The following is a 12,071-nucleotide window of genomic DNA, read 5'->3' as shown; positions in this document are numbered from 1 at the left end:
TCATGAAGATCCCAGAGCTCTTGCCAAATTCGTCTTTGATTAATGAAGCATCAAAGAAAAATAGAAGAGAGGCTTTCTTCAAATGCTATAGCTACTGGGAAAGCTAAATGCAAAGGGTCAAGCATACGCAGTTCCTTTGAATGACTATAGGAAGCTGGATAGAAACAATGACAGACTCATTCTGTTGGCATGCTTCTGTGCCCAGACAAACAGATCACAAAACCCAGGAGAGTCTGAGTTCACTTTGTCTGACTCTTGTATTCATAGAGCCTAATTCAACGTCAAGCCCGCAGAAGGTGCTCAGCTGTGGATTGTCAGATGAAAAAATTCAGATTCAAACACTGAAACGCTTTGTTTGGCTTTCTTGACCAAGGTTAAAAGCATGACTGACTGTGTGGGCGTGGGACCTGTTCAATTCCACAGGGCCCCATGCTCAGAAGAACCCCTGTTTATTTAAATTTTCCTGTCTCTGAAATTCTCAATCATATGAACAAGGAGCCCCATCTTCTCACTGCATCTGGATGTATATATTTTATAGCTAGAGTCTGATAGAAATATCATACATATTAACAGAAGGTAACTAAGTAGATCTTTAACTATTTTTACACACACTTATTTTGGTGTGTGTGTGTGTGTGTGTGTGCGTGTGTGTGTGTGTGTGTGTATGCGTGCACACGCCATGGTGCCTGTGTAGAGAGAAGAGGACAATCTGGGAGATAGTTCTCTCCTCCTACCATGTTCATCTGGAGATGAACTTGGCTCTTCAGGCTTGGCAGCAAGTCCTTTTAGCCACTGAGCTATCTGGCCAGTTCACAGTGTGGATATTTCAAGTTATAAAGAATATAATATTACCCATGAAAACTTATATTTACAATTAGAAGAAATACACACTGGACCTGGTGGGCCAGACCTATAATCTCAGATACTTGGAAAGTTGAGACAGAAAAATCACAATTCACAGTCTTGCTATAGGCAAGCTCAAAGCTTGGGTCACCGACTTAGTGAGACCTCGTCTCAGAATAACAATGTAAATGAGCACTGCGATCTAGATCAGTGGTAGGGCTTTTTTCCTAGCATGCGTTAGTCTGTAGGTTCAAACCCTAGCACAAAGAATAATTTTTTAAAAAAGATGTATTTCAGACTTACCTGAGATGCTAGATCGTGGCTTTTCTTTCTTAAAATGTGGCTCATACTCTCTGTAGACAATTTTCTTGAAGGAAGGTTTAGAATTCAAACTAGAAATAAAATAGAAAAACTAATTTGAAATTCACATGTGATATATATTCCTCTTCCAGAAAAGGAGGTGTCTATGCACTCAGATTTTGTATATAAAAATGGAATGACAACATTTTATTGTATTTCCAAAGTACAAGGTTTTATAAATTGGAGTATCAAGTGAAATCAATGGAACAATCATTGGTCTCTTTAATGAGAGTTTTCCATAAATGTAAGCCAAATTTTGTCCCAATTCTGCTTTTCAGAATCAATTTTTCTATAAAGGAAGATAAGCACATAGTGCAAAGTCAAACTTCAGGTCTAAGTTAAAAATATAAGTCACTGATAAGTATATATTTGAACCATTTTTCAATCTTTTAATCAGACATAAGTTAAAATTTTTCCACTTTCATTATGCAAATCTGAATCAATGGGAAATGTGGTAAATTGGTGTCTATTCATTGGATCCTATTTCTTTTTTCTTTTCTTTTCTTTTTTTGCATCCAGAATCTTTATTTAGTTATATTTTAAAAGGAGCAAAAAGTTACTGAACACAGCAAACAAAGCCTCATTTATGTTGCCTTGATTGAGGAATAAAAATTGGTACTTTTTTCTCTTCCTATGTTTTTAATTTCATTTTACATTCCAACCACTTCTCTTGCCCCCCTCACCTCTCCTCCTTCTTCCATCCACTTTCCCCAATGAGTAAGGGCTCCCATGGTAATTCAGCAAAGTCTGGTACATTAAGCTGGGGCAGGACCAAGCCCCCCTGAATTAAGGCTGAGCGTGGTGTCCCACCATAGGGAACGTGGAGCCTCTTTCTAGTGGAGTTGAGAGAATGGGGAGAGCAACAGGGCAAAACTCTGGGATCTGGATTGGAAGCAAACCAGACACCTGCATTGAAAAGATGAAGTCACTTCCAAAGGAGATGTAGAGGATAAAGAGCACAGCCAAGGTCCAGGAGGGTTAACCATTTCCTCAGCTCTATCCAGACCCAGGAGGCTTCTGTCCCATTCTCCATTTCTAGGGTAGCCGAGGTTCTGCATCCTGATAACTATGGTACCAGAGTTCCCAGGAGCGATGAAGATCCTAAGAGCTTCCTCTAGTAGTTTTCCCTACCAAAAGTGTGCTGACTGTGTGTGTGTGTGTGTGTGTGTGTGTGTGTGTGTGTGTGTGTGTGTGTCAACTGGACACAAGCTAGTGTTATCAGAGAAGAAGGAGCCTCAGCTAAGGAAATGCCTCCTTGAGATCCAGCTGTAAGGCATTTTCTCAATTCCTGATTAATGTGGGGGAGGGCAGCCCGTGGTGGGTGGTGTCATCCCTGAGCTTGAGTTCTGGGTTCTATAAGAAAGCAGGCTGAGCAAGTTGGGGAAGCAAGGCGGCAAGCAGCAACCCTCCATAGCCTCTGCATCAGCTCCTGCCTCCAGGATCCTGCCCTGTTTGAGTTCCTGTCCTGACTTCCTTCAGTGTCAAATAGCAATGCTGAAGTGTAAGGCAAACAAACCCTCTCCTCCCCAACCTGCCTTTTGGTCAAGGTGTTTCATGGAAGCAAAGGAAACCCTAACTAAGACAAACAACTTACCCATTGTCCCTTTCCACTATCCATTTCTCCTTGCCAGGGAAAGACCTGCCTAGGTAGCACACTGTTGTTAATGGGGTCCTCATGCTGTACATTTGATCTGAATTTGTTATCCTTAACTGTGTGTCCTCTGACTTACACCGTACCTGTGCCCTACTCCAGGCTGAACAAACCAGCCACCAAGTCTGTGTTCTACCCAAAGCAGGAAAATCAACACTGGAAGTAACGTTATTGGGGGGGAGGGGTCCGTTAATGGCAGTTTCCTAAGAGTGTGTATGGCTTAGATTATGACTCTAAAAAAATGCAATACTTGAAATCATTTTAATGTGATATTTCTTATTAGCATAATATAAAGATAGAGTGTAATGCCCTCCCAAATAGCCCAGTTACAACAACAACAAAAATTAAATGCTTTATTATGCTTTCATCCTAAAATGTTACACATTGCTTTCAAAATATTACAGTATTTTTTGGCGGATTGCTTTGGTTTTGCAATTGTAAAAGAGGAACACATCTTTCACAATCACTTAAACTTTGATGTCAACTAGAAGGGAAAAAAATGAGTCAACTAGAAGGCTAGGCTTGCCATTTAAAATCAAACCAGTAGTTGTAAATGCTGAGTAAAATCTATGGTTTGGTTAACATCAGGACGGCTTTCAATTAACCTTCCAATTGGCAAAGTGTGTTTAAACTTCCTCATAGTTACACACACCTTTGAGTGGCCACAGTAAACCTCGCCACTAACATGGGTAATATTCAGGGCAGACCAAAATATCCAGGATAAGCCAAATTCCAGGAAGTAATCCAAAGTGAAAGAAAAAAAATGAAGCCACTTAGGTAGCCAGAAATAAGTCAAGAAAAGATGAAAATACAAGTGTGTCCTTTTTCTATGAGCCAACGTTTTGAAAGTCATTTATAGGAAGGCAACAAAATTAAGGCAAGAGTCACTAAATTATCTCCTTTAGAAGAGGAGTCTGTGTCTACAAGGAATAAATGTTATGTAACTCAAAGTTCGTTTGCTTTCTTTCTTTTTCTTTTTTTTTTTGTGCAGACTATTAGAAGGCTGGAAAGATGCAAGAGGGTGCTGGAGACTGGTCATTTCAACCCATCAGTTGAAGGATCTAACTTTTTTGGGGGGGGTGATGAACAAACCGTTAGCCATAGCTAACTATTCACACTGAAAACTTTATTCATCCTCAGTATGATAAATTATATCAGTGGAGACAAAATTAGCACCCACCATTATTATACTTTACCTGTATTCTCTCCGCCTCTGTCTCTCTCTCTGTCTGTCTCTGTCTCTGTCTCTCTGTCTCTCTGTCTCTCTCTCTGTCTCTCTGTCTCTCTCTCTCTCTGTCTCTCTCTCTGTCTCTCTCTCTCTCTCTCTCTCTCTCTCTCTCTCTCTCTCTCTCTCTCTCTCTCTCTCTCTCTGTGTGTGTGTGTGTGTGTGTGTGTGTCTCCTCCGACCCCACACCCCGAAAACAAAACTTGTAATTACAGTGGATTTTCTTCCCTGGAGAGGAAGCCCATCTGGACTCCACCCCGAGTTACCTTGGGTCTGTGGTCTCAGGATAGTAGTTCCAGAGGATGCCCTGAGCAGCCACGTAGAACTGCCTCAGCCGCGCTGCCTCGGCAGGGTGGCTGCCCCAGCCCGCCCAGCTGGTGCCCAGGACCACCAGGACGCAGAGGCGCGGGCCGACTAGGAGCATGGCCCTTGTTCCGCCGCGCACTGCCTCTGCCAGCAGTGCTCAGTTCTCTGTCCGCGCTGCGCGCTGTAGCTGTCGTGGCTCCCAGGAGGATTAGGAGGCTGAGGACGCAGTGTCCCTGTCCCCTGCGGCGGCTGGCTCACCCTACCTCCCTTTCCCGGCTGTGCCTCATATAAGCATGAGCTTGTTGAGGTCACTGCCCCCTGTGGCCAGAGGCATTTATTAGGGAACCTAACTAGGGACTGTGTACTACAAGGAAAGAAAGGGCAACCCTGCTGGAGGTTGTGGCACAGGAACTGTGCCCAAGGGTTCCTGCCCCCATCACAATCCCACCCATCCACCCTTAACCTGCGGGGGAGGGTGGCCGGACGGGGAGGAAGGGTCAAAGTTTAAGCTTGCCTGCCGATTTCTGCAAGCCTCACTTAGATCCAACACCCATCCTCTGATCCCAGGAAAACAACACTGTGCGGTTACTAGGCACAGAAAACGGCCAGGGAACAAGTCCACCAACAGGTTAGCGTCCTAGACTGCTTTGGTAACTTCTCCCAAGGCACAGACCACCTGGTAAGGCTTGTCACCAGCTCAAGTGTAGCAGAGAACAGGACTTAATTGAGATAGTCGGTGGCTGTGTGGTCTTGGGCCAATCACCTTATGTCTCCGGAGGACTTTTGACATCTGTCAAATAAGGATGGCAATTCTAATTTTCCTTGATCCAATTATTTTGAGGGGAAAAAATGTTGTAAACGCTATGCCTCCCCCTCCAGTGCCAAGGCAGCTGCAGGCTGTGCTCTTCTCTATGCTAATGTTCTCCTGCTCCGTGGTGCCACGTTTTGAAGCGTGTTGGCATGTTGTTTTAGATTTTGTTTTTCTGTTGGTGGGGAAGCTGAGAATTGTGTCTGAATCACCAAAAGGACTTGTCTCTGTTTCCCTAGAACTCTGCTTTAGGCTTCCAGCACATCCAGTAAACTGTAGTCAGGCACCACCCAGGATCCTCAGCGGTTTCCCCGCCCCCACCCCTGCTTTTGTTCTCTGGCTCATATTCTTCGGTCAGTTTACAAGGCCCTTCTCAAGGAAGACGTGAATCCCAACACATGGGGGCTGAAGGAGGAGAAAGCGGGTTTGTGGCTTGAGATCAGCCTCTGCTACACAGTGAGACCCTTTACCAAAAATTAATTAATAACACACACGTCTATCTAACTATATTGTAAAAACCCATTGTTTTTCCTCTCTGCTCTCCCGTTCTTTAAAATCAGGGGTTCTGCCTTTATCTCTGATTCTGGGTTCAAACTGATTTCTCTGTTTTATAAACTCAGTCTATTCAGATTATATTCCTTTTGATTATCCTCTATTAGTTTTTCAGGATTCTCTTGTTTCCGCATATAGATTATAATCTCTTCAAAAGCAGGAACAATAACTTACACTCCTGACCCACAATTCCAGGGCTTCCCAATGTTGTCAGAATCCTCTGTTTGTATTTGTTTTTTTTTTAACAAAATGCAAATTCTGACACAGGAGACAGGTTGAGGGATTGAGATCTTGGATCCTATAACACCTAGCTTAGTGTTAGTGTCTGTCTGTCTGTTTCTTCTCTCTCTCTCTCTCTCTCTCTCTCTCTCTCTCTCTCTCTCTCTCTCTCTCTCACACACACACACACACACACACACACACACACACACACACACACACATACACGATGCTATTGACAATGCAACTGAGAAAAAAATTTAAAGCAGCAAGTCCCTAAATTACTTTCATTTTTTTTTTCAAAATCACTGTGACTTTTCATAGGGCAGCTTTACTGTTTTTGCTTGCCTATCTGCTTATATGAATCCAGTCTACATGGTGGTCACTGGATTTCCTTACACCACAGCAAAGCAACTGCACTGTTCGACTCCCTCATGTTCACATCAATTAGAGACAAACCATATATAATTTTCAGTGACTTATTTATTAAATATGTGAATTAAATTACATACAAAACATCTGTTCTTTCCTGCAGAACAGTAATACAATGAAGACCCTTTCTGTTCCTCTGACTTTTTCTCTGTGGAAAGGGGACAGATGACATATATTTGCTGGCTCACTGGAGGGCTTAGCTGTCATTTGGATGACTGTAACTGTCACCATATTGGTGGTAGACAATGTGAGATACATGGACCCTTATTGAACAAAACAAGAGGAGCCTGGCATTTGGGGGAGTCTGGTTACATATTCGAACAATGGCCTGTGGGTGCTTTGGTGGAGTGAAGGTCTGAATTCCGATGTGGAATCCTAGCTCTGTTCTTGGTCTTCTGTGGCCTCTGGTACCATGTGGAAGTTTGTGGAAAGTGTCAGCAGCAGAGGTATAAACAACCTCACAGGTAGGAAGCACAGAAGACCCAGGAGACCTTAGAGCAGGCTCTCCCTTCAGCTAGAGAATTTCCTGCTCTCCAGCATCTCGGAGTCCCAAGAGAAAGCAGATCCTCAGTTCTCCAGTCTGGTCTCCTGGTGAGTCAGATGCCCCAGTGCCTTGGACTAGCTCCCATCTTCAGTAAGAGCAAGGTCAAAGTCACAGACCACAGCAGAAGCGTTTGCTCCTGTTTCTGTGGCCGCTCTAGAGGACGGTGAGAGGCGGAGCAGGAAGGGGTGGGTGGAGGGGTGGGAATGTGTATAGTTCTTTTGCTTGGTTCCCTGCTGGTTATTTACAGAAAACCACAGCCAATGCAGTGGAGTTAAAATCAGGGAGCTTGGCATCTGCAGGCAGAATCCTGAGAGACAGTAGGAGGAGACGGGAGACCAGATCTCTGAAAACATAAGAAAACAAATTAAACTATGCTTAAGAGAAAAAAAAATCTTTCTTCATGACTAACCCCTGATGTTTAAGACAGTTCCTCTTTCTAGGTCCTACCCTGTCTACCAGGAGGATGATTCTCTTGGGAAAGGGGACTTTTCATTGCACTATTTGAAAAATTGCTTTCAGATGACTTCAGTTTTCCCATCAGTTAGCATAGGGGCTTTTATGGCAAGCCCACAGCCTGCCAATCTCGCGCATCCCGGAACAGTGCATGAGCTGCTACAGCCTTTCATCTCAGAAGGGATAGAAATCCTTGGGTTGGCTCTATGGTCCCTACACTGTCACAAGCACTTGCTGCAATGTGGTCTCTGTCATGGCGTGACATTTTAATACATGCTTGAAAGTTAATATACGATGATGTAAAGAGAATTCAAGCTTTATCTTCTTGTTCTCTTACTGTTTTATTTTCTTCAAAAATGTCCTCACAGGATGCTCACCTCAAGGAGTTGGGTCAAACGCAGCATTAGTGAAGACTCCATATGTTCCTAGGTGGCTAAAGAATAGAAACACAGAGAGGATCTACCATGAAGTTACTCCTCCAAACAGCCAGCTCATAGTACCTCTAGAAACAACGGATTGCCACCTACCCTGGCATCCTGTCTGTTTTAATCAGGAAAGTAAACAGAGAAGCAGCTTCATGATCCCACTCAGAGCTCTGGCTAATTTGACTTGCGCTTTCCACTCGCACTTTTTCATGGTCCTGGGAATGGAGCCCTGGGCTCAGGCACACTACACAAATGCTCTACCAGCAAGCCACATCTCCAGCCATATCTACACTATTGTTGCTATTGGTTTCTGTGCAGAAAAGGATTTACCCTCTAAGTGGTTGCAGCCTCTCCTTGAGAAGAAGAAATAGTTTCAAAGTTCTCAATCTTAATAAAGGGTGCTTGAGCAAGGGCTTCTGCAGAATGATAGTACTGCCCCCTAGGGGTGGTTTTTAGATTGTGATGAAGAGGACAGGCATGTGGTGGACAGAGGTCAGAGATGCTGCGTGTCCAAAATCACAGGATACAGAAGAATTGTCCCAGACCCCATGTGGTTTTGGAATAGCACTATTCAGGATTAAAGATGGCCCGGAACTTAATTGCTTCAAATGAAAATATTGTGTTTTTTCATCTTTTACCATCTGTGAATTGCACCAAGACAGTATTTTCCCAAGAGACAGCCCACTGTCTCTTCTGGAGCCATTGCTCATGGAGAGCCTATTGAAATTTACAAACTTTCAGTGTTCTGCCAGCGTTTGCTAGTGTAATACCCGAGCTTTAGCATTCAGTTTCTATCATAAGTCACTTCCCGGTTTATTTCTTCTTTTATACTATAATGAGGATAACTACTGTCGTTAGCCAGTGGGGTAAAGAAATGTGCACACGCAGCAAGTCCTCAGAGAGAAAGACTCTCCACAAAGCAGAGGGAAGACTCCAGAACCCGAAAATCCCTAAGTTTAAGTTTGATACTTAAAACACTATGGTTAGCTGGCATCTATTGGTTAACTGGCATATATTGCCCACACACTTTTTCTCAGGCCAGGAAAGACATGGCAGAAGAATATTCCAGAGAGGAGGAAGCCTTGCAGACATTTCCCCTGGCACAGCACGTTAGAGAGACAGGCTAACAAAATTTGTTCTTGCACAGACATTTCCATCTTACCTGTGAGGGTTCAGGGGGTATTTTCCATCATCTGAAATAAGGGAGAAAACATGAATCAAAGAAAGCAGTGAGGTAAAAGAGTGTTACCAATGTTAGAAATTACTCAAGAAAATCCGAAGGCTGAGTTTCAGAGACATGTGCTATATGCAGAGTCTTAGGGACTGGCTGGCCTGAAACGTAGGTGGTAATTGTTTTAGACTAAATTGAGCATTTTATCATATTTTATTCCAAAATTGTCCTACCTTTTTGCCTTTTAGCTTTGTAGGGGGACAAAGCTACACTGTCCTCATATCTCTGAGGTCCCCAGACCCTGTACTTGAGGGCTCCCTATTCCTTTAGCCAGGTTTAGTCCCCTGGTCCTTGGCTAGCACGGTAATCTCATAAATCAACTCACAAGGGCACTACAGTGGATGCTTTCATCTTCCCTCCTGGTGACACAAGCGATCAGGAGCCTCCTGTCTTAATCTAAAGTGCAGACTGTGGTTGTCCTAAGACATGGCTGCAGCACTGTTTGCTACCTGACAATAGACTATTTTGACATCGGAAGCCAAGCTGGGATGAGCACAGGAAACACCATCCTTCCCCAACTCATCAATTTTGTTATTGTCAGAGATTTAGAAAAAATGAGAGGCTACTGGCACTTTTATACCCTTGAATTTATCTGAAAACTGAAGAAACAGTTTGGCAATGGTTTATAGGGTCAGTAGACTATGGGGGGAGGGGAGAAAAAAACGATGTAATTCTGACATGCTTATAGAGCTTAAAGCTGGGTCTCCAGAACTCTTCTTTCTACCGTCTTGATTTGGTTAAGTAAGCACACGGTTTCATGGAGGAATTCGTCACAACTATTGGCACATCTCTCGCACCATCAAGAAACTACCCTTTGTCACCATCAGTCTTCCACGCACAGGAGATCACGTACACGAGTGTTAGAGAAACAGATGTCATGCAATGGTGGCGTTGTGTGGGGAATAATAAAAGGAGAACATAGGACATTTTGTCCCATGAGCAATTCAGGTCAATGGAATGCGAGGTCTGGAATAGTTTAACACAGATACAGCTCCTTCCAGTTGTCTGGACTTAAGCATCAGTCACTCTTCAGTGCCTCACGCTGTTTATGAGGAAGGACAGTCACGGCCTCGTTAGCTTCAGAGAAACATGCGTGAAGCCAATCAACTCTTGGGCAGGCGACAAGACACAGCAGATGGAGAAATAATGTTTGCAAGTCTAAGAACTGGGTGATTCTTTTGTCTTTCGGTTTAAGTTCTCTTTCTGACTACAGGCTGGCGAGGTGTCCTTGATAGAATCTTCGTTATTTGGGTTATTCTCCTGTTTAAATCATCTCCAAAACCACAAATTTGCAGGCGAGAATTGTTGGGTATGTGTTTTCAGAACACTACTGAAGCAGCGGCTTCTCAACCTCCAGCTTTCTCCTCCTCACTGGTCTGTGAGTCTGCTCGGTCAGCTGTTCTTCACTGCTAAACACACCACTTCGCCCAGCTATCTAACGAGCTCATGGCTTTCATGTGTGGTTTTCTTTGCTAGAACCTTAGTTCACCTGCTCACCTTGGCTACATTCCATAACCCAAGCTGAGGCTGAGGAAGCCTTTGTGAAATGCCAATCTGATCCAAGAACCATTGTTCTATGTTCCAGTAACATCTACACTGTATTTCTGTTCTTGCAGACATACCAGTCAGTATGTATACTGTTTAACTTATCTGTCCCTCTTACAGGACTTTTTCTTCCTTGACCTCAGGGATTGTCACTATTGGCCCCACTGTCTGGAAAAGCTGATTTGCCAATGGCTACTCCATGGGCAAGTGAGGGAAAGAAGTGTGGCATGTTTGCAACGAATGTTGCTGGTGCCAGAGGCTCTCAGATGCTTCAGCAGAATTTTAAGGGAGTCTTTGGAAAAATTCACATAATGGCTGGTGACACAGCCCAATGGTAGAGTATGCACAATGGCTTAGTATGCAGAAGGCGTGCACATGTGTACACACACACATACACACACACACACACACACACAACATACACAAAGAAAAAAGGAAAAATTCCAAATTTCTGTATTGTCATAAATTCCTGCAGATGATTCTGACAGGCAGTCAGGACTCACGGCCACAAATATTAGTCTTCTTTTTTTTTTTTCAAGCTATTTCTAAACGGCAACTACTGACTTTATCCCTTCACTCCAAAATCGTGAACAGAAAAAAGGAAGGTTCCTTCGTATTTACCTTTTTTCCTGAGACGCTTTCTGAGGAGAGCCAGGAGTGTCCCGCCCACTGCCAGACCCATTGTAGATGCCACTGCCCCACCCACGTAAGTCAGTGCCTCCTGGATGGTCAGTGGGCCTGCTAAAATAAACACACGTGAATGGTGTGAGGGAAGCGGGCACAGGCCAGTCATCCTCCCCGAGGCATCCCAAGAACTAAGACAGGGCTGTAAGCAAGATCCTCAAAGGGCCCGCCAAGGCTGAAAACCTGAGAGGAAAGATCTGGAAGCCAGAAATCCACTGCAACGGAACAAGAAGCAGGGCCTGATTGCATCCCAAGGCTTAAAGTTTTTGATTAAAAAAAATCATGATTTTAAAGTGGACAAGACAAAGATCCCCTGAAAGGAACTTATTAGTAGACACAAATTCATCAGGACATATGCATCAGTCAATGATGGGGCAAGTTTTCTTTATCCATCAATGACTTGGATATGTGATAGAAACTAGCCATAACTGCTAAGGGAAAGTAAGGGTGACGTAGGGGCTGGGATAGAGCACACACACACACACACATACACACACACACACACATACACACACACACACACACACACACACACACACACACGGGGCATAATTAAATGACGAGGCAATTTTAGAGGCAGATGGTAAACAAAGTCTGGCACAACAAATAAGGACTCGGTGTGAGAACCCTTGGTGAATGTATTTGAAGTGTCAAGGTGCGTTAAGCAGAGGCTATAAGAAGTGGGGAAATTTGCTTCACACATCTAAACAATGACAAGGAAAGGCCCAGACCCACATGGTCACCAGCCTCATGCCTGGGGCTCTGTATAAAGCAACAGGTTCTTTGTTGCTCA

At 43.8% G+C, this 12,071-nt stretch overlaps 2 protein-coding genes across 2 annotated transcripts in view; both read right to left on the bottom strand.

Moving 5' to 3' along the window:
- Positions 1-4,646, bottom strand: part of F5 (coagulation factor V) — a 78,034-nt gene extending 73,388 nt beyond the window's left edge. Inside the window, exons 1-2 of the mRNA XM_075988456.1 lie at positions 4,346-4,646; positions 1,147-1,235 (exon numbers count right to left, since the gene is read on the bottom strand). Of these exons, the coding sequence (XP_075844571.1) occupies positions 1,147-1,235; positions 4,346-4,503 (247 nt within the window). The 5' untranslated portion in view covers positions 4,504-4,646. The remainder of the gene's footprint in view (positions 1-1,146; positions 1,236-4,345) is intronic.
- A 1,861-nt stretch (positions 4,647-6,507) lies between these two features.
- Positions 6,508-12,071, bottom strand: part of Selp (selectin P) — a 36,289-nt gene continuing 30,725 nt past the window's right edge. The window contains exons 14-17 of the mRNA XM_075987336.1: positions 11,216-11,335; positions 8,981-9,011; positions 7,771-7,826; positions 6,508-7,283 (exon numbers count right to left, since the gene is read on the bottom strand). Coding sequence (XP_075843451.1) covers positions 7,772-7,826; positions 8,981-9,011; positions 11,216-11,335 — 206 coding nt within the window. The 3' untranslated portion in view covers positions 6,508-7,283; position 7,771. The remainder of the gene's footprint in view (positions 7,284-7,770; positions 7,827-8,980; positions 9,012-11,215; positions 11,336-12,071) is intronic.

This window comes from Microtus pennsylvanicus, chromosome 10, assembly GCF_037038515.1.
Source record: "Microtus pennsylvanicus isolate mMicPen1 chromosome 10, mMicPen1.hap1, whole genome shotgun sequence".
NCBI lineage: Eukaryota > Metazoa > Chordata > Mammalia > Rodentia > Cricetidae > Microtus > Microtus pennsylvanicus.
The sequence above is the reverse complement of the archived record's forward strand: the minus strand, read 5'-3'. Positions and strand labels throughout refer to the sequence as shown.